Raw genomic sequence first — 25524 nt, forward strand, 5'->3', positions numbered from 1 at the left:
TTGTTTTTTTTTTTTTATATCACGCGGACGACATCTAGTTCTATTATAATAAAGCGTAAACACACATTTGTTGTTGCATAACATATCAGGAATTACGGCACAATTTTGAATAATGCTTTTTTTTAATAAAAATCCCAATACTTATGTCACACTTAAGTCTATATTTTTTTACGCCATTAAACTTAGGGGTCAATATGTTGGATATAAACCCTAATTTGGGAAAGATACGATACGTGCTGCCAACATCAAGAAGTAAGATAATTGGTATTTCGACATTTACAATTGTGAATTTAATAAATGTAAACAATAAAATAAAAATTTTATTTTTTTACGCGGATGAAGCCGCAGGGGAACAGCTAGTAATAAATAATGAAAACAAGCCGTCTCAGATTTATAATCGAATACTATCATATGCTATTAATATTGAAAAAATCTTTGTTTTGTAATTTTTTTTTATTATAAAGCTGTGTTAGCCTATAAATATATAATTGATAATGTAACTTTAGTTATATTTATTTTTTCTCGTCATATTTTAATTTCTATCTATACTATTATAATAAAGCGTAAACACACACTTCTTTGTTGCCTAAGATGTCAGCAATCACAGCATATTTTTGAATAACAAAACCCTACACTAGCGTCACGCTTTAGGCTATATATTTTCAAACCATTAAACTTAGGGGGTAAATATTTTGGATAAAAATTTGTCAAATGTAAACAATAAAATAAAATTTTTATAATTCCATGCGGATGAAGTCGCACGGGAACAGCTAGTTATAAATAAGTAAATAAATAAATGAGTAAATGAATATCATAAAATTTAAACGAATATTGCAAGGACTAAAGCAAAAAGTTACATATTATAAATCACAATGAAGATAGTATTTTATGATTGATTTTTTAAAATTCTTTTCATGTTACCTGTCCACGGTATTTTTGAGGGCGGCCATCTTTTCTTCGGGGCCCTCGACTTGAGATAACAGGGACTTTTTCGCGACCTCTATATTCACTCTGACCGGTTCCCATTTCTCGCCTATTTTGTACGAAAATCATATTAACAAATGTATAGAGTAACAAGTATATGATTTATCATACTAATATTATAAATGCGAAAGTTTAGGTGGATGGATGTTTGTTAGAGTTTGAAGCATAAACGGCTGAACGAATTTCGATAAAATTTGGTATAGATGTAGAGGATAGTCTGGAAGAGCGCATAGACTACTTGATTTTTTTTTTAATTATCCGCGGACAGAGTCGCGGGCGAAAGCCAGTTATGTCATAAAAAGCACTAAATTTACCTTTATTCAATGTCAACTGTCCGTATTTAGTGGCTGTTGCGATTTCAACACGAAGTTCCTCCGCCAACAGTAACATGTGAACCCTGGAATATTTATAAAGCAGTTAAAATCTCACACATCATACTATAAATGCGAACATTTTGATGTATGGATGTTTATTACTATGTATCTCCAAAACGACTGAGTAGATCTCGATAAAATAAGTTTGCACTATGTAAAATTTTTCTTTTACGAATTATAACAATTTGAATGAAATTGATTATCAAAAAATAAAACAAAGAAAACTTAAATACAAAATTACAAATAACACGAAGAGCGAATTCACTAAGTTATTGTAAAAAAAAATCCAATCTTACCTACTTTTACACATAAATGTAGTACCCAAAGTAAGGTGTGAAAAAATAGAATTAAAATAAAAAAAATCTTATCAACCATTTTTTACATAATTTAACTTAAAATTAAATCAATCTTATAGTCACATTTTACAAAGTTTTGTAAGACATTGTATTTTTTTTTTCCTTATTGTAACTAATCATACTAATATTATAAATGCGAAAGTGTAGATGGATGTTTGTTAGAGTTTGTAGCCTAAACGGCTGTACGGATTTCGATGAAAATTGGTGTGGATGTAGAGGATACTCTGGAAGAACACATAGGCTACTCACTTTTGTTTATTTCAATTGCACGCGGACGGAGTCGCGGGCGCAAGCTAATTATAAATAAACGTACGTACGTAAAAACAAACCAGCAATGAATTCATACAGAATTAAAATTACGTACAAAAAAAATTACCTATGTATTATACTGGGTAGTATGGTAGCCTTGTACCACAACACGCCGGGGTATTCGTACTTTATGCAGAACTCGGGTATGAATATTTCGGTAAAACCTCTGGAGCTGTCGTCGCCCTGCGCCGCGCTGATCAGCTTGCGCTGCTTCTCCGACAGGGACTTGATGGTGGCCGACCTCGGCAGCAAGCAGTTCATGCGAGTGCTGATGCTACGGACCTGGTTTTTCGTATTCCCAGTACGGGTAAAGAATATACATTTATTGGAATAAATTAATCGATTACTTTTTTATTTATAATATTACTAAATGTTAAAACTATAGATGGACGGATGTTAGTTTGTAGCCTAAACTGCTAGATGGATCTCGATTAAATTTGGCTTATATATAGTAGGTAGTCTGGAAGAACACATCATTGACATTATTGTAAGGGGTTATTAAAAAAAGAATGATCCACAACAAAAACATATTGTGATTCTTGACTTTTGACATAATAAGAAGTGTGAATTTACGATTTATATTTGTATAAAAACTACGAAAGTGTCCGTCAAGAAGCAAGCGTACCAAAATTTTACATCTGCAGTTCCTGTAGTGTTCCAGATGTTCCAGACCATGATTCATATGAGAAAAAATCTATATTCTAATACATACCTCTAGCAGTGGTTGACTTCTCTCTCCTTCTATTTCCAAGTTGTATTTATTTGAGTAGTAGTTGGCGTATGTCCCAAACGTGTCCGTGCCGAACAGCGATTGCGGACTCATGTACTCCAGTACGTCGGACACGATATATCTACAAAAAAATACAAAATACAAAATAAATACAATATTGTAATGTCAATTCTTAAAGTAAATGAAGGATCTAGTGGATAAAATCTTGATACGCCGACCCCACGTAGGATACGGACAGGGAGATGAGAAAAGAAGGGGATAAAAGATAAGCATAATGTTATAAATCTAAGGCGCTATAAAGTAAAAAAAATTAAAGTACTATACAATAAGCTTAGTTCTTATTAATATAATAAGTGCGAAAGTTTGGATAGATATTTGTTAGAATTTGTAGCCTAAACTGAACTTATCTTGATGCAATTTAGCATAAATTAAGAGTAAAGTCTGGAATAACGCATATATACTTTCGTTTTTTTTTTATTCCACGCGGAAAGAGTCCCGGGCGAAAGTTAGTATAATAATAAGATACATTAATAGTAAGAAATAACAAACCTGTCCGGAAAGATAGTAGCGCGGTACCAGGGCGACACCACACTGTACTGGTAGCTCTCCCTCGTCGCCTTCACCGCTCTGCGCTCCTGGTATTCAACTTTCGGTCAGGAGTTCAAAGATAAACAAAAATGTCCAATGAAAGTTTTATCTAACGACCAGCCATTCTCGTTTCACTTCTTCCGCATGACGTATAGAAAACTTTCAATTGCAATCATCATTTATAGTTTGTCTAAATAAGGTCGATTAGTTTGATTATTCACGCATATAAAATGTTAAGTTAAATTTGTATGAAGGTAAATACCGTACTTAATATACGCGTATCATAGTGACGGAACATAAGCACATAGCGAATAACTGTGAACTATCGATATTCGGTTTAAACATAAAAAAAACATCGAACTAAAAATATAATTTACCTAAATAAAGAATACGATGCGATGACAATGATAACGAATTTCACTTAAATTATGCATGAACGCATTAGTAATAATTATAATAGATTATTATTACTAATAATAGACGCTCATCTTTGTATACATTCTGTATTTTTTCAAAAACCGAATGAAAGAAACAATGTTTTTTATTTTTAATCCATAAGGTATAACTGTGATTTATCGATTCAAACTTCTATGAAAGTAAAAATCGAATATCAATAAGATTAATACCTGCTTTTACACAACTCATCCCTACTAAATTGTGAAACTGTTCATCCTTATTTAGACAAACTTTAAAAGTCAAAATTTAAAGATTGAAAACCGTAAACGTGATTACTACTATTGATTTTTGGCTTTGTCTCGCAGATTTTTTTACTAATTTACAAGCCCCATAAGTATAATAGCGTGATAATTTTAAGCCTGTCGTGAGTGTAAGAATTTCATTTAAGAAAATGTTATTCAAAAACATGCAGTGTTATATTATATTAGTATAGATTATAGTATTGCTATAAACTAGAGTTGTAACGGACGCCATTTTAACGGAAACGGATGCGGTTGCGGAGGCGAAGGGCTACACCTCTGCGGAAGCGGAGGTCAATAATAAAATATTAATTGCAATTTAATAAAGAAATAAAAACTAAAATTATGTTAATTCAAAATACAGATTGGTGCATAATGACAAAATACAGTTTATTGTGCAAACATAATGTATAACAATTATAGTTAGTTGACATATCCCGCCCGCGCGGGCAGCATAAACGTTACCTAATCGCCCCACTCGCATTAAAGACGTAAATTAACCTCCGTTATAAAATAACGGAAGCGGATGCGGAGTCGTAATTTTTTGTGGAAGTTCCGCACTTGCGGACGCGGAAGTTCCGTTACAACTCTACTATAAACGTATAAGTTGTTATATTTCTCACCTCCAAAGTGGGCACTGCAACAGGCGGGATTCCTTTATACTGTTGTATTACATTCCAGTCGATGTCGTAACCATTGCCGTCGTCTTTAACAGGCACAACGTACAAGCTGTTCTTCGTACCATCGAAAACAAGAAACTTTTTGGCAACCTCGAGAACTTGATAGAATATAAAATAGTGAAATCTGAAATTATAAGAATCGAATCGTATTTTTTTCTATGTTTCTAAAACATAAAATGACGAAGACGTAAGATTCAGATATAAAAATATTGGTCATTGAGCCGTTATACGTTAATGGTCGAATATTGAAACATTTAAATTATATAATAGCGTCTTTAATGATGAAATCACGTTAAAAGTGCCAATTTCATTTAAATTTTGACATCTTCCAAATTTCAAGCGAAATGTTTTAAATTCGTTTCAACATTTACCTTAACACTTGTTTGCGTGTTAGCTTGTATTGCGTATCTTACTAATTTAAATGCAAAAGTTTAGGTGGATGGATGGATGGATGTTTGTAAACTAAACGGCTGAACGGATCTTGAAGAACAAGGCGGCTACTTGCTTTTGTTATTTTTTAATTCAACGCACGCGAAGTCGCGAGCGAAAGCTAGTATCAGAGTGATTATCAAAATTAGGCAAATTATGGAAAGCCACTTACTCTTTGATAAATTCAAATAAATCCAAGTCTACATCGATCTTGGCGTAATTGATTCGAATGGAGGTGGTGACCTCCCCGAGGTCGAGGAACATGGGGAAGTCGCAGAGCGGGGGCAGCGGGCTGCAGCTCAGCAAGCCGTAGCCCTCCCCTCGCTGCAGCAGCTCGTAGAGCGCGCGCTCGCGGGACTCCGCCGGCGCCGCGAACGCCGCCTTCAACTCTATTATGTGAAGGTAGAACGTGTTCTGCCCATACGCCCAGGTACACGGGCCATTCAGTACCGCGGGATACTACAAGTATTCAAATAAAAACGTCATATTACTAAAACTTATGGAAAAGGTTGGAGGAAGGGATTATTCCTAACCGTCACCCCGCTGTCCCCACGTGAGGACAGATTTGAATAAAATATTTCATCCTTCCCACCTTCTGCGACGAGGAGGCGGCAGGAACTTATCTTATTTCATAACGGTTCGAACTGTCACCTTATTGGTAATAGTGGGACTAGGTGGGACGGATGAAACTTTTTATACTCGCGTGGGGACAGAGCGGGGCGACGGTTGGGAATAATCCGGAGGAGGCCTATAATCCAGAATGGGGTCCACTTACTGGAACAAAAAGGCTAAAAAAATAAAATAATATTATAAATGTGAAGGAATGGATGGATGTTACAATATATCTCCTAAACGGCTTAAAGGATTTAAGTAAAATTTGGCATAGATATAGAACATAGTCTGGAAGAACACTTAGTTACAGTATTTTTAATCCGTGAGAATAGAATCGTGGGAAAAATATAAAATCTGGTAACGTATACTACATTTATTTAATTTATAAGAAAACTCCTAACAGGGCTGAACGGATCACGATGAAATTTTGCATTGCATGCAGATGTAGAGAAAAAAAACTTACATTATATATTTTGTATTATAATCTAATTATTTAAACATATGATATGGATAAAGAAACTTACGACTTTAGCGTGCTTGCGAATTCTTTTCTTAGTTCCGACAGCGGGAACTCCTTTACTGTTGCGTTCCTCATGTTCCGGCCAATTCGGAAAACATTGCTTTATATCCAACTGGTCGAAGTTAACGCGGCTAAAAGTATACAACATGATACATTAATATTAACATTTACATCAACAAATAACAAAAAAAAAATAAAAAAATACCTATAAGCTTCCGGTAACAGAGTAAACTCATTTAATTCTCCACTCTTATGTAACAAAATGCATGCATTTAATGCAGCTGAACGTTTCGCCGATTTATTATCAAGCATCGGTTCCCCCTGACAAACATACAATATATTTAAACAATGAAATATGTGACAAACGATTAAAAAGCCACTGTAATTCGCCAAAACAGCGAAGCTACTGTTGCCCATTGACATCTGCAATTCACAGATACAAAGAGGATATATAGGATAAAATATATAGAAACTAGTTCTATAGATAAAGTAACATTAGCGATATTTTTAATAGAAAAGTTAAAAATGTATAAAACTAACCTTCGATAAGTATGTACATATACATTTTGAGCTCTATTTATCGAAATTTATTTTCTATGAGAGCTGATAGTTATCAGGCGATAACCATTTCGCAAATGTAACGTTCGGTATCTTGTTTTTTAAACTCACCTTTATGGGATTTTTGATAGTACTAGCTATAGGCATTAAAATTGTGATTAAAACATGTTCAAAACCACGGTGCATAACTTTCTCTCTTATCCACATAGGAGCGATAATAGTGAACTGATCGTTCGGCAACGTGGAGCAGTATCTGTGCAACAGCTGTATTGCGGACTGCGCGGAGAGACGATCTGTGTACAAACAATACACCATTACTATCTGCTCGCGACTTCGTCCGCGTCGAATAAACAAAAATAACGAAGCACGCAATGCGGTGAGAAATCTATATTACTGATAACGTAGTTTTTTATTGATGAAAGAATTTTCTAAATCGAAGCAGTAGTTTTTGAGTTCTTTGAATACATACAAAAATCTAAAAGACTGGCTTTTGCGCGTGACTCTCCGCGCGAAAGTAATAAAAACTAAAGTGCCTATGTGTTCTTCCACGCTATCCTCTACATCTATACCAAATTTCATTGAAATCCGTTCAGCCGTTTAGGCTACAAACTCTAACAAACATCCATCCATCCATTATAACTTTCGCATTTATATTATCTATATGATAGTATGATTAGTAATTTTCACAGGTAAAGCCATCTAACAACAAAACTATTATTACTTTCCTAATATTATATATGCGAAAGTTTAGATGGATGTTTGTTGGTGTTTGACGCCTAAACGGCTGAACGGATCACGATGAAATTTGACATAGGTAAAGGATATTACGGAAGAACACATAGGCTTCTCACTTTTGTTTTTATTTAATTCCACGCGGACGGAGTCGCGGGCGAAAGCTAGTTTTATGATAATTTATGCGATCAACATTGTTCAGTTCCTTGATTATTATCTCTCGTTGATCATATCTACATCAAAATTAAATACAAACGCTGACAAACATTCTAAAAATATTTCACTTACTTCCATGCTCAGTTACATATGTTGGTATCTCTTCATCGTCATATAACTTGTCTTTGATATCTTTGTTCGTTGGTTCGTTACGACTGTCCGTTTTCCCCACCAACATCTGTAAAAGATATTAAGTATTTATGTGATTACAGATTCCTGTACAGTCGGGGAAATCCGCAGTGTTCAAATTTCAGAAAAAAATGCCTTGTTCTATGCAACGACACAAACTCCACCTCTTATCTATATACTAATATAATAAAGCGTAAACATACACTACTTCGTGGCGTAAGATCTCAGCAATCACAGCACATTTTTGAATAATTCTCTCTTTAATAAAAAGCTCTACACTTACGACACGCTTTAGGGTAAACATTTTCACGCTATTAAATTTAGGAGATAAATAATTTGGAAAACACCTTCACGTGAGAAAAGGGACCATAAACTACAAGCTGCCAACGTCAAGGAAGTAAGAGTGCCATAGCTTGTCATCATGACATGTCATTTTGACATTTGCAATTGATAATTTGACAAATGTAAACAATAAAATAAAAGTTTCATAATATCATGCGGATGAAGCCGCACGCATAAAGTAGCAGTGAGTTGTCAAAGACCAATTTGATTTCTGAAAGGTGCTATACTAGTTGTCAAATCTAGTGCCACCTCGTGTCCTTGTATTGACATGTAACAAACATTTAAAAAAATTATAATACGCTTCATTTTTATTTAAGATTGTTTTGTTTATTTCGTAAGATATGTTTGTTTTATTTTTTACAACACTGTTCAGTTTATTTTACGAAATATGAATATTTTTTTAATTCACAAAAAATACGTAAAATTTAAATATTATTTAATGGCAATATTTGGCAATTAATTTAGAAGTGTCAACTATGCCTCCTGAATGTATTTTTTGAATCTCTGTGGTTTTATTAGATATTAAAACGACTGTAGATTTTAGGTGAAACAGCATCAGTTTCCCGATTTGTACAATCGTGACGTTTAATATAAAAAAAGATAAAAAAATCATATTACCCTTTGCACGTGTTGCTCGATTTTTTGAAAATCATCGTATTTCCGCATAAATTTGGCTTTATTTTCATTTGATATTAATATTACGTACGACGATTCCGATGATCTTGCTCGACCTAAATACACATATAACATTGGTAAATTGAATTTAACAGAAGATTTTCAAAAACAACTTCTGTATAAGTCAAAATGTTAGACAATTAGACGTTAGACGGCTGCTTCTATTGTAAAAACAATAGAAGTAATCGATCGTCTGATTGATTTAGTTAAAAAAACTTACCTTTACTTTGAACGTACGAGCGATATTCCGCGGGCGGGTCGAAACGCAACACCAAATGGCATTGAGGAATATCTATGCCTTCTTCTATAATACTTGTCGCAATCAGAGTGTTCAGATCTCTGGAATAATAAATGCAAATCTTTTTAAAACAAATTTAGCGGAAAACTTAGGAAATCAAACCATAGTTATTAGTTTGGGGTCACATTAAGCGACTCTTGTAATTGTAGACGTACGTACCGTATGTTAACCGTCTAAATAGCATGACAGTTATATTTCTGTCTTTGTTATTTTCAAAGGGTAGTGGCGAGAAAGCAATATGTAATACAAGATCACAATTAAAACTTTCAGCAATACTAACTTGTTAACAAACTTCAGCAACGCCCGCTGGCTTTGTTTCTTCGTGAAAGATTGCTCCCTCGTATTGTTGAATGGATTTACATTGAAGCCGACGACGAAATCGTGTTTTAAGAAACCAAAATCTTGTGGATTCACTTCAATCACGTCCTTTAGCAAGTTGTATAATATTTTTGCAGCAAATCTCTTCTGTGTGAATATTATTGCCGATATTGGTTGCCTCGAGCAGTTCACTTTCAATGGAGCTAAAATATTAATTACGCGTGTATATAAGTTGGTTGCTATAATTCCAAATTCTTACTGGATTCCAATGAAAACCCTAAACCAGCGACCGAAACCAGAAAAACATTTCTGCTATAATTTTGTTTCAGGAAACCAGAAACCAGGTGAACCTAGTCCCGATTGGGAATTGCTGTCCTAAGCTATAGACAAACTACAATTTATGCTCAAAAGGTACATTTTTCTTTACACTATCTTTATTTTACAATATTAGTTCCCTTTCTCAAAATTTTCACAAAATAAATAAAAACTTTAACATCGTAATGGCCACCACATAGGTAATTTTTAACGTGGCTCTAATTATACATACATACTAAATTATTAGTCTTTCTTCTTTTGTTAATAATTCATTGTCTGTCAGTACGAATAAAAAAGGTTATGTTTTCTAAAATTCTAGAATATTCTCTTAAATTGTATATAGGAACTAGCTGTTCTCCGGCGGCTTCATCCGCGTGAAATTATGAATATTTTATTTCATTGTTTACATCTGTCAAATTATCAATTGCAAAAGCCAAAATGACATGTCATGATGACAAAGCATCCTTGATGTTGGCAGCAACTTATGGTCTCTTTCCCACATTAGGGTTTTTATCCAAAATATTTACCCCCTAGACTTAATGGCGTGAAAATATATAGCCTAAAGTGTGACGTAAGTGTAGGGCTTTCTATTAAAAAGAGAATAGTTCAAAAATATGCTGTAATTGCTGCCATCCTAGGCAACAAAGAATTGTGTGTTTACGCTTTATTATAATAGTATAGATTTAGATGAACTTACTGCCTTTTTTCACAACATCCGGATTGTACTCATTTAAAATATTTAAAAGGTGAAGTACTTTGTCTGAAGAATGTCTAACAATCCTTTCAAATCCTGTCTCATTCTTCATAATGTCGCTTAGAATCATCCTGACCCTGAATAAATTGCATTTATTGTACATTTTGAAGTAATACTGAAATATTATTTCACTACATTACACACTACATAGGTACAACAGGGACAGTTTTTTTTGAACGTTTGGTATTCATTAAGGCAACCCGAAACAATAACCTGAAAGTCGCAGATTTTATGTGTTTGTAGGAAAAAAAAGGTCAGTGATATACTGCTAATTTGTTTCTTTATTATTATCCCATCGTATGCGTAACTCACTATTACCGATTTGGTTATTTACGAGAACAGTCGGAGTTTGTCTTAATGCAAGTAACAGGGCAATTTTTCTGTACGTGAAACACCACGAATATTCGCGACCGTACATGAAATATCTCAAGAGCAGTTCTTTTTTATCTCTAATAAATATAGTTTTTTTGCACCACCATTTTCTTATAAGGTAATGGGGATGTTTCCTAATTTTTGGAATAGCCTTTATTTTGTAGATAAACCATGTATGAACACGAAAAAAAATAGTATAAAATATAATACTCATTATTTCAATAAAAAAAACACGTAAATAAAAACAACTCTTTCAATTCCCCCCAAAACGTCCCATGACGTCACTTCTTTGCATACGAACCTCGCGTCATGGCCTGTCACTGTCAATTTGAAAGAACCATTGATTGATAATACTCGTAAATCTTTGTTGTCTGAAGTTGTTTTTAGTAATGGAGATAAAAATGAAAAAACCAAAATGAACAGAAGGTGATACTTTTAACGCATTAATTACACTTGTTGCTTCTCGTGGAAGATTATGTTTGTGTGTAAACAGTGACTGCGTCCTACACCAGTGTGACCAGGTATAAATTAAATTGTACTATAAGCTACTCTTATGAATTTTGATATATTTTTCTTTTGTAATATTCATAAAATGTTTTGCTCATAACTTATGTCGTAATTATAAAAACACTCAATAATGGAGTCCTCATAATATAAAACACGCAAACTCAATTATTACAATCATTTAGAAAAAAATATAACTACAAAATGCACTGACATTCACTGAAGTTGGTCACACTGCCATGTTATATGCAAGAAAGTGACGTCATTGGTGTTTGAGATCGAGTAATGGAGGGTAAAAAATATTGCAGCGTTTTTAATTTATATTTAATTTGAGACAAACATTCAAGGTCTCTAAATGTTATTATAGGTTATAAAATGCTTTTAAAATATTAAACATAACTTTATTTGGATTTGTAACATTAGGAAACATCCCCATTATAGGAAGCGTCATTTGATGTAGAAGGAAATGGAAGTATGCTATTTCTATCTTTGTCCATTAAAAGTAGCCATAGAGAAGTTAATGACTGCATTATGTTTATACGCACTCTTTCGCGTAATGCGAGACATTTGAGCGTGAAATTTGAAATTCGCGTTATAGGGAAACCGCGCGCAACGAGGTCGCGCTAAGCGCGCCATTACTGTGTCCACAACCACAGCACCAAGCTAGAATCATTATTCTTATAGAAGAAAACCTATACAACAGATAATTAATATAAAAATTGCAGACAAAAATCACCCAAACACAGTTTCACATTGTAAACTTACTCAACAAGATGTGTTATTGTGAAGCGGTATAAATTGTCTTCTTCTATTGTTACAGCTTTTCTCTTTAATTGTTCCAACAGAATAATATAAGCGATTATACTTAAATTACCACCATAAATGCCTAATTCTGCAATAAACTGTTCAATCGATACAATCATGTTTCTTACTTCTTTCACAATCTGAAAGAAAATTTGTAATAGCAATTAAAGCAGCGTTTATCCTGTGGTTTTATAATTTTCATTTTTATTTGACAATATTCATACTGGATCAGTCTTTAAATACATAGCATAAGGGAGATTTTATATCCTTCGAAATAATATTTTACACATTGCCAGAACAGATTCGGAATTGTATACTTATCGTATAAATAGAATGTAAACAATTCCTAGTTATCACATCTTTCCAGTAAAACATAAAAAAGAAATATATCTAGGAATATATTATTACAAATGAATGTGTTGATAAAAGAATAATTTAGTCGAAAAACGTTTATTCAAACCAGATATAACTGTAGACAAAAAAACGACGATGTCGATAATGATGTTTTAATGAAACCAACCTTTCTAGAAAGATCTTTTATGTCAATTTGTCCCATTTTCAATTTAACATCGCTTCTTTGAACGTTTGGAATTTTTACATTTTCAACTAAAGATTTGAGTTCGTTTAGCAGAGTGAGAGCTTCTTCGGCGATTATAGGAATTGTGTAGGTGGTGTAAGGCACTACGAACTCCGTCGGGTTCGTCGAGTAACTGAAAGTGAACACATAATCAGTATTCACATTCTACAAGGAGTGGGCTGACCTAGCTATAGTCAACCATGCTTGCCCAATCCGAGTTGCTTAACTTGTAAATATTTAGATGGATGGATGTTTGTTAGTTTGTAACCTAAACCGCTGAACGAATTTCGATTAAATTTGATATAGATGTAGAGGATAGTCTGGAAGAACACATTGGCTACTCACTTTTGTGTTTTAAATAACACGCGAACGGAGTCGCGGGCGAAAGCTCGTGGAATTATAAAACTTTATTTTATTCTTTACATTTTGTCAAAACTCGGATGTTCAAGTGACAATAAAGATCTTTGCCATTGGCTAAGAATCACTATTACAATGGCAACCTTGCTTATTTACTGATATTGTAGGGAGTTTTATATTCTATTTTCAAAAATTATGCCGTAACTGCTGACACCTATATAAAAAGTTTTTACACTGAACTCCGTTCGCGAGGAATTAAAAATAAAAAAAAACTCAAGTAATACTATTATTAGCAATTTCTGTGTATTACGATTAAAAATACTTACGTTAAAACTTCTCCCAACTCATTTACAGTAGCGATGGTTGCATGGAAAGTCGTTTCCAATTGCCGCAATGATTCCTCAACCTTATACAGGGTGATGTTTGAATTCAGAAGTGTAGCCGTCAAACCTAGAATAGTTCAGCAGTTTTGTTTAACACACCTGATATCCCTTACATATAATTTAATTGTCCTTGCACTCTTTTAGAGATAAGTAATTTATAAGTTCACTAGCTTTCATCTGCGACTCCGTCCTCGTAGAATAAAAAAAACAAAAGTAGCTTATGTGTTCTAGACTATCCTCTACATATATGCCAAATTTCACCGAGATCCGTTCAGCCGTTTAGGCTACAAAGTCTAACAAACATCCATCCATCTAAACTTTCGCATTTATAATATTAGTAAGATTAATTTATGCCACAGAAGTATCGTATCACAATCACATAACACTAGTTACCTAGCACTCTGGGTTGTTCTTCTTTTGGGCAAGCTTCAAAGTGTTTCATCACCATTCGCATTGGATGGTCTTCTATTGCATGATGGCATTCATCAAAAATCAATAGATTTATATCTTTTACCTCAATGTACTTATGTGTTATCATGTCACATAAGATTTGACTTGTCATCACTATAACCTAGAAAAATGCAAATATAGACTAGTTTGGTTGTTAATTGTCACTTTTTTATTATATTAATGGTTAAATTACCTCATTATTACTTAGTTCCTGGTCCCACTTATTTTTGTTCCAGACATCAACTCTATCTTCACCACTATAACCGGCAACTTTATTAACAGGGCACAAGTCCATTATACATTTTTGCTAAAAAAAATAACAAACATCTTACTAATAATATAAATGTGAAATAAACCTTCGATGGATGGATGGATGTTTGTTAGAGTTTGGAGCCTAATCAGCTGAATGGATCTCAATAAAATTTGGCATACACATGAAGGATATTCTGGAAGAACATATAGGCTACTACTCACTTTTGTTGTTTTAAGTTCCATGCAGAAGAAGTCACAGACAAAAGCTAGTTATAAAATAATTTAAGGATAAGCATTAATAGTTCAGAAACTGCCTAATAATCACAGAGTATTCTGGGTACTATTTTTTACTGGACACATTAATAATTATACATATTCATATAAAAACAAACAACTTTCAATTCATGGAACATCAGGAAAGATACTTTGCACTTAAACAATATATATTGAAGTCCTCTACCTCCTCAAAGTTTTTGATCTGTATATTAAGAAAAATAGATATGAAATAAAATGTATTGATAGATTGTCTAAAAATTAAAGTATTATTCGACTAATTTAAATTAATTTTTAAACAAAATCAAAATTTCTTATGAACACAATAATTGCTATCTGTACAGCCTTACTTGAATAACACCAGAACAATAACTTTATTAATAACAAAAAAAATAAGGTATTTTTACCTGCTGTTGCACCAATGGCACTGTGTTGACCAGAAAAAAGGTTCTTTTTGCACCACTCCCCCATTCTCCGCTCAAACTTTTCTTGAACCTTCCAATAAGACTAATAGCAATATAGGTTTTTCCAGATCCTTAAAACAATAGTATTTTTTAGAAAAGTTAATAAATCAAGACATTTTCATATAATTGCAGAATAAGTACCTGTTGGTAGATAAATTATTGTATTTTTCCTTGATGCAATTTCTTCTAGTTGTGTCTGATACGATCGTGAGTTTAAACTTTCTTCTGAGGGTGGTTCCTCCATTGTGATCTAATAATAAAAATACCATGATTGTACAAAATCTATGTTTACACATCACCAGTCATCAATTACTAAAAAAAAGCATTCAAAAATATGCACCAAACTATGTTATGAATTTAAAAAAACAGAAACAAAATAGAAATTTTATTTTCTATTATGGTTACATTCTTTACAATGTTGTGTGCTGGACTCAGCATGTCCATTTACATTATTGTAGAAGCACTAAATGTACTTAAGACTATTTTTTACATCATACTATCATTATGGCTATCGTCTGCCAATGGTCTAGGATATGTCTAGGAGGAATACCTACCATTACACACACAAACACTATGCACAATCATGAGTGCTAGCCAAAGCAATTTCAAAGTAAGACAATAAATATTAAGTAACAATTTTTTCATAAGCGAAAACATGTTAAAAAGAAATGAACAATTTTGAATACAGAAAAGTCTGAATAAAAAGTATTGTCCAGAATTGTGAAATGGAAACTTTTAAGTTCTTCATGAGAAAGCCTGAAATTATGATGCAACAGATAGGAAAGTTGAATTGTATATAGATAGAGCTTATAATTCGTACGTAACTTGAGAACATTTTAGAACGATTACACTCAAAATTTTTGCGAACCTTGGTAGAAATTATAATGAATAAAGCAACTTAACACAGATCTCTAGAAACTTACCAAAAATTTGGATCAATAACTTGTACACAAAGAAATTTGCTATTTTGTACTACAAAATCTCCTAAAAAATGTATTTTTTAGATAAATCCACAACGATTTCGCGGATTGCCGGCAACTTATTAAACGTACATTTTGCAAATAAGGAATATGCACCAACGAAAACAATAGAAAAGAGGTAATGAAGTAAACTATAAACGGTCACCAAACATATACAATCACAGTACCACAGCATACAATACAATCTCATCTGAAATATAGCAATCTGTCATTTCAGTACAACCTCCTCAAAAATGCAATTTTCCCTACAACCAAGCACAAAAAATTACCAAAGATTCTATGTTTGCGTTAACATTTGGCTCAGTGGTTTAAACACTTGGCTTGTGATATACACATCTTGTGTTCGAATCCCGTCATGTACCAATATGATTTGGATTTTTCACATGTACATAATTTACCCGACTTTCTTACGACGAAGGAAAATATTGTGATGCAACCTACACATATCGACGAAGAAATCCAAAGATATAAAAAGTCAACCAACCCGCACTTGGGAAGAGTTGTTGCAAATTCCCTAAAAATCGGGACATATTTAAATCCTTGTAACATTATCAAAAACCGTTCCGTTTAGGCATTGAATAATATTTTAAAGAAAACTGATTTGGTTCAAATAGCGGGTACATGGTTCTTTGTTTAATTAATTTTTTTGGACGGTAATTACAGTATACAATAAAATTATTAAAAATAAAACAAGTCGAGTTCAAAATCGTGGTTACTTTTTTTTTCAATCAAAATGAAATGCGTAAAATGGAATTTAAATATAGTGGAACTTTGCAGACTATGTGGTACTGTCCCGGTTATAGGCTATAACTTAATTATATCTGACTTCAGTCAGGTGAAATTAAAAATGTAAGCCAGTAAGCGTAGCGTTTTTTAATTGGACCACATCATAAGGGACAAATCGGGACATAGTCTTTGGACGTAATGAATTACATCCATATTATATAGGGTTATTGGTAATTAGACGTATTCTCGTTAGGAAGTGATAGAGGGAATTTTTTAATTCTTTCAAAAAAAGTCGAAATTGCAACTTAAAAAAACTATTTAAAAATGTATACTTATCAATAATAACTTCATTTTTTCTTTGGATTTATAAAAACCAGTAAACCCTGATTATTTTACAACATAAAAACATCGCTTATCTGTCTAAATTAAAAAATGCGAGCGAAAGAACCATTTTGATTTAATATTTTTCGAGATTCTAATGCATTGAAATGCCTTAAAAACGAAAAAAAAAATCGTTATGGAACTTGGTCTGCAGATTTTTTTAAAAACAAGCCCGTTTTCTTATTTCTCCAAAAATGCATAATAACTAGGGATTTCCCAATCGGGCGGTATTCGTATTAAAACTAAAATTACGGTTAGTTTTAAAAGTCATATAAAAGTAATTAAGAACAATAGCAAATACAAAATTAACCAAAAATACTAACTTAACTAATCTACCTTATTTATATAGAAAACTAACTGTTGCTCGCGACTTTGCCCGCGTAAAATTAAAATATAGCCTATGTTACTCACAAATAAATTACCTTTCTAATGGTGAAAGAATTTTTTAAATCGGCCTAGTAGTTTTTGCGTGAATCAAATACATACATAAATACAAACTTTTCCTCTTAATAATATTAGTATAGACTATAGTCTGATACTACGACAGGACAGAGATCTTATCGAAAAAATGAAGCCGAGCAAGACCTCAATAACTGTGCGTTTTATCACTCTATGGTGACGATGTTGAAATATGATTTAAGGGCAAAAATTACAAAAAATCTTGTTTTTGTTGTCTAACGTCAGCTGATTATTGCTTCAGATGGATTTGAACGTATCAGTGTTATCAATAATGTATTTTTTTTAAACAATACAAAATACATAACTCTAAATCAGACAGTACTAAATAAAAGTCTTGTGAAGTTTATAAAGCAAACCTAGCTTATTCCTCATATCTTTAATCTGAAATTAAAACAAAGTTATTTTAATAGAGAAAGGAATAAATAAATGCATCAGTGTTTAAGCTATTTGTTCTTGTATTACACAATTAGCATAATACTCGCTTCGGCACAAATTCTTCAAAAATATCACGAAATCAAAAAAGACTCCGCCATTCACGTCCGAGTCGGGATGTCATGTCGGATTGCCAGTTAAGGTGTCCGAATTTCATACAAATAAAAGAAAACATGTATGCCAATCCTAAAATTTTTATGTTAATAAGGTTTTACTCTTAGCAACAAATTATATCACTTTAACAGGTCAATAATAAATTGTTATCAACATTTAGAAACATTTGAAAGTAAATATTTTAACTGCATTATTTTACATCAATTGCCTATTTTTCTACAAATCACGAAAGGATTAATATCTGGCAACTCTACGTCACTGTTAGAAAGGAAAATATTGGACACTTTTGAATACCCTCTCACTTGGGTTCAATTTATTTTGCGTACAACAAGACTCTTACGCCCTTTTCATGAGGTTTTATTTTCTTTATTTTAACTGCAAAATGTACAGAAAGAACACGCTCCTGTTGTACGTAGTTCTTATTACCTCCATGGAAATTGTAATTGCTGTCGCTGTCATGGTGACATCGATTGACAGTGACACTGACTGTAATGTAATTTGAAATGATTATGTTTTACAAATATTTAAATGCTTGCACCTATTTTCAGTTATATTCATTTATATTCGTCTCTATATTTGTGAATGTAGCATCACCAGGAGGTAAGTAAATATTTTTTATGCTATCATCGAACCTTTCAGATTCTCATACATATGTGTAAATTTGTTGCAATTGCATTTTTATAAAATTTTCATGTATGTTTATCATATTCTTATGTTTATTATCATTTTCTTTTTTATTTTCACAGCAAATGACTTACATTTTAATGATGGTGCATCAATTGCCGATGTTATTGCAGGAGATGTATTTTTCGAAATTATTGATCCACCCGAGTTGCGATACTCATATCGTATTAGACCGGCCAAGGATTTCGGCGCAACCTTCGTAAGTCGTAATAGTATATTGTTTTGACAAAGTAAAGTGTGCTATAATATTGAAAACATAAAAATGTGCTTGGTTATTGTAATGTTATATTTTATGCTTTAATTTATTTGTTTTAGAATGAAAGTCTTCAGTTTGAGAAAACTCGTCTAGTCCCTACTTTACCACTGCACAGTTGCGGTGATATAATAAATAATGAAGAAGTTTTTGGACATATTGCATTATCTGAAAGAGGGTTAGTATTTGTTTACAGCATGTATATATAAATAAACAATCTAATCGTTATTATTTATGATATAAGTATAGATGTTAATCCCAGTAACTCACAATTCACTATCTGAGAAAAACTATATTAAACATGCTGCTGAAATTTACAAATGAATGGTGGGTTAAATCTTAGGATACCTTGGAAACAATATAGCAATATAATTAAAATCTTGATTATTTTTCAATATTCCAATGTAGTGTTTTCTAATTACAGAGAATGTTCATTTGTTTACAAGACAGTGAAAGCGCAACAGGCTGGAGCTCGGGCCATCATTATAACCGAATCAGTAGATATGTGGGATGACACATTGGATCATCTTATAGAGATGGTGGATGACAAGTAAGTTGAGTAAAGGACTTTTTTGCAAAAAGTTATGTAACAGTTAAGGAAGTGCCACCACTGGCTGATAGAAGCTAAGATAGCTTAAAAATAATGTCACTTTCAGATAAGGTAATAAAATTGATGTTTTCACACATATTTTACATGTTGGATTGATATCAGACAATTTAAAATTTGGTGGGACATGCCCTTAATACTTAAATTGTAATGTTGCCTTTATTTAATTCTAGCTTTCACTCACGACTCCATCCACGTGGAATAAAAAACTAAACTAAGTAGCCTATGTGTTCTTCCAGACTATCCTCTACATCCATACCAAATTTCATCAAAATCGGTTCAGCCGTTTAGGCCACAAACTCTAACAAACATCCATCCATCTAAACTTTCGCATTTATAATATTAGTATGAAGTATGATTGGTATTCCTAAACCAAAATTTTGATCACAATCACATCTGAAAGTCCACAAATTTATGTGTAAAAGGTAATAAGAAAAAATACAGAGAAAAACCACTAAAATAAATTGTCATCTTCAATACCTATCTTACTCCTGTAGGGTTGGTGCACTGGGTTTTCGTCCTCCAGACATATGTTACCACTTTGTCTTGATCATATGACCTTTAACACAATCTATGCAACTAGAGATGGATATCACTTTCTAGGTCTACTGAAATAAATGTGTATGAAAAAATTATTAGTTAGTTTTTAGTGTTTTTTTAAAATTATACTGAGTTTCTCACATTGCATAATTGTGTTATTATTATTATTATTATTATTATTATTACTATTATTACATTATTATCATTATTATGACATCAATAGCACTATAGTTGGTTATTATTTTCCACTGAAAAAGATAAAATCATATTTCTGTCCTTGTCATTAGTTGTAAAAAAATAGTGACAATAAATGTCAGAGTCAGAATTTAATGCCTTGAAGGTGATGATTATGCAGCTTCTTCTGAACTTGTAAATGAAGGCTACAATTTTTTTATAATATCTAAAATATATTATAACTTGGTCTATGTTATTTCAGGATGGAATTGAATGTTAACATACCTGCCGCTTTCCTCCTAGGTCGAAGTGGTGCAACAATACTCAGAACTTTAAAAAAACTGAACAGGAGCTATGCTGTAATTAATCTACCAGTTAATATGACTCATGTACCTATAAACAAAATGAACCAACCCCCGTGGATATCATGGTAATGATTTAAGTAAATATTGTACATTTTGTTTTAGTATTTATTAGAGAAATGTTTTTAATGTATAGATGGACAAAGTTATCTGATAAGAGCATAGGTGACACTAAATTATGACAGCTCAGATATAATCAGACTAAATTATATTATAGACCTACAAGGATTATACAGTAGTTGGCAATTTTGTAAACTAACAGTTATCTTGAAAACAAAAATAAACACTTTTGTTGAAATTCACACAGGAACAAATCAAAACCAAACTATACAAATTTGAGTTGAATTAAGTGCCTGTAGTTAGTGGTTACAATTTAAAATGATATATCTAAATTGTAAACTTTATGCTTTTTGTTCAGAATTGCCTATACCAAGTAATCGTAAGTGTAAGTGAATAAAGGTACATGTTTTATCAGCATGATATTTTATGGAATTTTGAAGTTATACAATGTTCCATGTAAATCAATTCGTTCCACACCGCATCTGTTTTTACTCAAGGCATCAAATTATAGGCAAAATTTTCAACAATCTGTAAGCAGGACAATCTCAATCCACATACAATGAGTATGTCCACGGCATATACAAGAAGTCACTTAGCTCTTGCCTTTTTTTATTTAAAACATGAACTGTTACTGTAACTAACTATTTAATAGCTAGTTGTAGTACCTGTCGTTTGTTTCTGCTACAAGTGAAGACTTTTTATTGGCTCTCAGTCACCTAGTTTATAGTTACTTAGGTAATTTAATCCTCCATATGTTAAATAAAAAAATCGACACTCAGCCGCGCAGTCGCCGCTCCCACATTTGTCAAAATATGACATTTTCAAGATGATGTTAGTTCCCAAATATACCAACTGCCTTCTTATCTATATAGTTGTGAGCTGTTATAATTTAGTTTGACATATGCCCGCTTCAATATTTTACTCTCTGTCTATATGCCAAAGTGATGACCTTTACTACAAAAGTATGAATCTTATAATACTTTGCTTCAAAAATTTACATATATTGTCTACAAATGGGTATAGTTTCAAAAATACACACAGGCGATATAAACCCTTGTTAAATATAAACTAAGTTACCATGATTACTTTGAGAAAGACCTAATTAGGCAGTTTTAGTACACTATACTCATGTTTGGAGAATTAACATGGAAATTTTTTATACAACAAAACACTAGCAAAAGTAATAAAAATATAATAAAGTTAAAATATAAATGTTATGTATTTGTAAAAAAGACTCTGGAATAAACTATTTGGTGAAATTATATATATATTTAATACTTTATTTTCATTGCTTCTATAAGAAACCAACTTTAAAACCACAAAGAATCATATAGATCGTTTTGCTTTATGTTTTAAACTACCTCTATATTTTAAGTGAAGTTGCAATTTCAACTAATGCTACTGAAAATAATAATAGCTAAGTGATGTATGAATATTCTCAAAATCTAAATACATTTGTGTACACCTTCTCATGAACATAGATGTAGAAGATAAGTATGAACTTAGAGACGTGATAATTGCTTTTAAGTTTAAAATAAATGCCAAATAAACATGAAAAACAATACACTGTGGTATTTTTTATATATCCCTTGATATTTCTTCTATTATCGGAATTGCTGAAATAGCAAAACGACATTACTGGATTTGCCGTAATAGCAAAACGATAGAGTTGCCTACATTTTATGGATGTATTAGGGGACACACAGAAAGCGAAAACTTTTCTTTCCATCATTTTACAAAAAATCGGTATGTATTTTCGATCAAAGTCGAAAATGATAAGGCTGTCCATTGCAGACAATTTTTTTTTTTATAGAAAAGACATTAGACATTAAACATAGTAACAAACAAGAATACTAGTAAAGTCATTTTTAAATATCTAGGAATAGTAAGTTTAAAAAATCAAATTGAAATTGCGCGATCGCGTGTCTTCTTTGAAGCATGCAATCTAGATATTAACAAATTATCGTTTTACAAGAAATGTTGTATCGCAAGGCTGAAATATAGTGTTAAAGTTTCCTCGAACACGTTCACAGTAACTGGAAAATACACTTTGACTTGAACAAGCCCAGGTTTTATGAAGGTTCTAAAGTCCTCCGTTTTTTAGATAACAGATTTGACCTGGCACGAGTTAACATTTACTTTTTTATGTAATATTAAATATAGTCTATTCTACTTAAAGTCTTTTTTTTTTTCTTAAATTGCAAAAAACCAGCGCTTGACCACTTTCAAGTCTTTCAAATTCTCTTTCGTTACATGCAAACAAAAATAATATTTTCATTTTTTATGTTGAAGTTCAACAAATTTAATATTTATCATGTTAGAAATATTGTCCATTTTCTTTTACTAAATATTTCATTTGATGTTTTTTAAGTCACATGCAATCAAGTCGCTTCGTACCATGCCTTCCAAGGGGTAGCGGCTGACATTTTACACATAATTAATTTTATGACCCCTCCTTAGTTCTCGTTGCTTGATTTTATATTCCGTTATAATAGAAAGAATAGTCATTAGATAACGCGTAAACACCGTCAGTTTTCAATGTCGAAACGTGTATAGCCTAAACAAGAATATAAAAAAATATACAGACGGATTTAGTACTTTGTTTTGAAAAATCGTGGCCTAGAGGCGTTTCAGTGGACTTCTTTATTACATAACTGTTGAATATGCTCGAATATATTAGTTTTTATACATGTACGCAATAATACAAAGGCTTTTAATAGGTCTGGTTAAGTTAATGCAAAAGTTTACACAGTTTCGAGCAAGCAAGTGGAGAATATTGGCATTCAGATAAAAATGACTCCGTTGAAATTTCTAGAACATGTGTAGTAGGTACATATATTTACATTAGTATCTTACTCTATTTAACTAAGAAATGGAACTAAACAATGCCGATCGATAATGAGGTACTGCTTCGTATAACATGCGGGTTTATTGCATATGCGCATAGATATGTGTTATTTAAAACGACTTGCCTGAATAGACTCTAACAGGAACTATTACAAAATTGTATTTTATCGGAAATGTTATTTATACTAGACCGTAAAGACAGATTATGTTTGAAGTAAAGACTAATATTTAAAAAAAATTGTCTTTGTAAGGATATTTTAGATTTTTTGAACTTACCCATGAATGAGCAGACTCTTTGGAAGAATATCAGCACTGTGATTCTAATTTTCAGGAAATTGAGTTTTATGAATACAAATACGTTTTCTTTGTAGTGTATTTACTTAAAAGTTATCTTAGTAGGCCATAGGCCTGTCCCACCAAATTGTAAATTGTGTTATAACAATCTGTTAGCTTTTTAACTATTTTTGATGCTTTCTGTATTATTAAAAGTTATTTGTTAATCTGTACTATTTATCAATACATTTATCTTTATTTAAAACAACAATGTTGTTGGGAAAATATTAGGAAGGGATAGTGGGAGGTAGTTTTATAAAATATATGGCAAGGAGTGATTCGCGCTCAGTTGCAGTCTCGGCGTTCAGTCGCCAACAAGTTCAGTGTTTTACTAGTCGTCACTACGAAACGTTCGATATATTTGCGTTGCCGACTGGAGTTCAGTTTGTTTGTTTTAAAGTAATTTAGAAGTATTGTTAAAATGGCCGTCCGTCTATATTTTGAAGGAAGTCATTTGTGGAAATATCTAACAAATCCAACGTGTAAAATATATGATGGAAATATCGGATTTTGTTCCCTTATCTGACAGTGACGTCATTTTTAAGCTATCTGAGTCGCTATCAGTCAGTGGTGGACAGACCCTTAATAAATTATAGCCATCGAGCCGTCTAATGGCTAATCAATAATTGTATTATTTTAAAACTAGTAAGCTCAACTTGTAACCTAGACTTACAAAAGTTAGGTGAAACCTAAAGCCACGTGCAATTTAGAATAGTTTTTAAAGTTAGGATTATTCTGATATCGATATAAATAATTAAAGTTTAACACGCTCTAATATTCACCGAGTTTAAAATGGCATACAACAATGGCCGTTGTTACGCCCGTCGATTTCTCTGCGAACAATGTTTATGTATAAAAACGGTCCATGCTTGGCCGGTCAACCGAGACGGACACGGCGCGTGCTTCGTGCGCTATGCACGCCATCTTGGATGCGCAGATTGAATTGCGCGCGCGCCGTACGCTATCATATGTTGTTTTCATAACCCATATCATTTTAATTTAATGTTATAATAGCAGCTAACAGAAAAATAAGTCTGGTCACCACAAGTCTTTATGTAACATTTCAACTTCAGTTTAAGAGGCAATAGAGAAAGATTGCTTGTCTACCCACAATATTTGATCTACAGTTACCATAAATAAACGTAAACATTTAACTGAAATAATATAGCTATTAGAATGTTGGACTTGAATGCTAATAGTGGTAAGTGGCTTCTGACCAGAGAACCAAGATCGTAATAGTGCTAATTGTTTTTGGTAGCACGCAACGATGTTGGAGTTGGATTTCTAATTGTTTCTATTAACGGCTACAAATGCTCAAGGATGCTCTTAATTCATAGTTGTTAAACAATATGCCGCTATTTGGATTAACAATATATCGTATAACGTTTGGTCTTTTCTCTGGAATTTGATGATAGATGTTTGTATCAATTGTTGACGCGAATTTCGGGCAGACAGGCCGACAAAAATTTGAAATGCGATTTTCGTTATCAGTAAGGCAACTTTCCGTAGTCTGGAATTCTTT

The 25524-nt window shown here is 32.5% G+C and overlaps 2 protein-coding genes across 2 annotated transcripts in view; one reads left to right on the plus strand and one right to left on the minus strand.

Moving 5' to 3' along the window:
- LOC106111530 (endoribonuclease Dicer) overlaps positions 1–16220 on the minus strand; it is a 34494-nt gene extending 18274 nt beyond the window's left edge. The window contains exons 1-23 of the mRNA XM_013293649.1: positions 15974–16220; positions 15192–15300; positions 14994–15121; positions 14255–14368; positions 14005–14182; positions 13555–13678; positions 12815–13004; positions 12256–12434; positions 10558–10691; positions 9508–9748; positions 9150–9268; positions 8873–8985; positions 7856–7961; positions 6947–7128; positions 6483–6598; positions 6282–6408; positions 5318–5604; positions 4660–4840; positions 3303–3388; positions 2736–2874; positions 2091–2305; positions 1299–1381; positions 922–1033 (exon numbers count right to left, since the gene is read on the minus strand). Coding sequence (XP_013149103.1) covers positions 922–1033; positions 1299–1381; positions 2091–2305; positions 2736–2874; positions 3303–3388; positions 4660–4840; positions 5318–5604; positions 6282–6408; positions 6483–6598; positions 6947–7128; positions 7856–7961; positions 8873–8985; positions 9150–9268; positions 9508–9748; positions 10558–10691; positions 12256–12434; positions 12815–13004; positions 13555–13678; positions 14005–14182; positions 14255–14368; positions 14994–15121; positions 15192–15294 — 3257 coding nt within the window. The 5' untranslated portion in view covers positions 15295–15300; positions 15974–16220. The remainder of the gene's footprint in view (positions 1–921; positions 1034–1298; positions 1382–2090; positions 2306–2735; positions 2875–3302; positions 3389–4659; positions 4841–5317; positions 5605–6281; positions 6409–6482; positions 6599–6946; positions 7129–7855; positions 7962–8872; positions 8986–9149; positions 9269–9507; positions 9749–10557; positions 10692–12255; positions 12435–12814; positions 13005–13554; positions 13679–14004; positions 14183–14254; positions 14369–14993; positions 15122–15191; positions 15301–15973) is intronic.
- Positions 16221–18607: 2387 nt separating this feature from the next.
- LOC106111554 (PRADC1-like protein) lies at positions 18608–22372 on the plus strand. The gene is made up of 5 exons (XM_013293678.1): positions 18608–18742; positions 18889–19025; positions 19142–19257; positions 19504–19629; positions 20663–22372. Exons 1-5 carry the CDS (start codon positions 18646–18648, stop codon positions 20832–20834), a joined length of 648 nt encoding a protein of 215 aa, XP_013149132.1. The 5' UTR covers positions 18608–18645; the 3' UTR covers positions 20835–22372.
- The last annotated feature ends 3152 nt before the right edge of the window (positions 22373–25524 follow it).

The sequence above is a fragment of the Papilio polytes genome, unplaced genomic scaffold (genome assembly GCF_000836215.1).
Source record: "Papilio polytes unplaced genomic scaffold, Ppol_1.0 DF824158.1, whole genome shotgun sequence".
Lineage (NCBI taxonomy): Eukaryota > Metazoa > Arthropoda > Insecta > Lepidoptera > Papilionidae > Papilio > Papilio polytes.

What these genes read in the sequence shown, in the direction of transcription:
- LOC106111554 (XM_013293678.1), top strand. Translation starts at nt 18,646, where the DNA reads ATGATTATGTTTTACAAATATTTAAATGCTTGCACCTATTTTCAGTTA. An exon ending in ATTGCATTATCTGAAAGAGG is followed by an intron (nt 19,258 to 19,503) that starts GTTAGTATTTGT and finishes TTCTAATTACAG; the next exon opens with AGAATGTTCATTTGTTTACA. An exon ending in ATAGAGATGGTGGATGACAA is followed by an intron (nt 19,630 to 20,662) that starts GTAAGTTGAGTA and finishes ATGTTATTTCAG; the next exon opens with GATGGAATTGAATGTTAACA.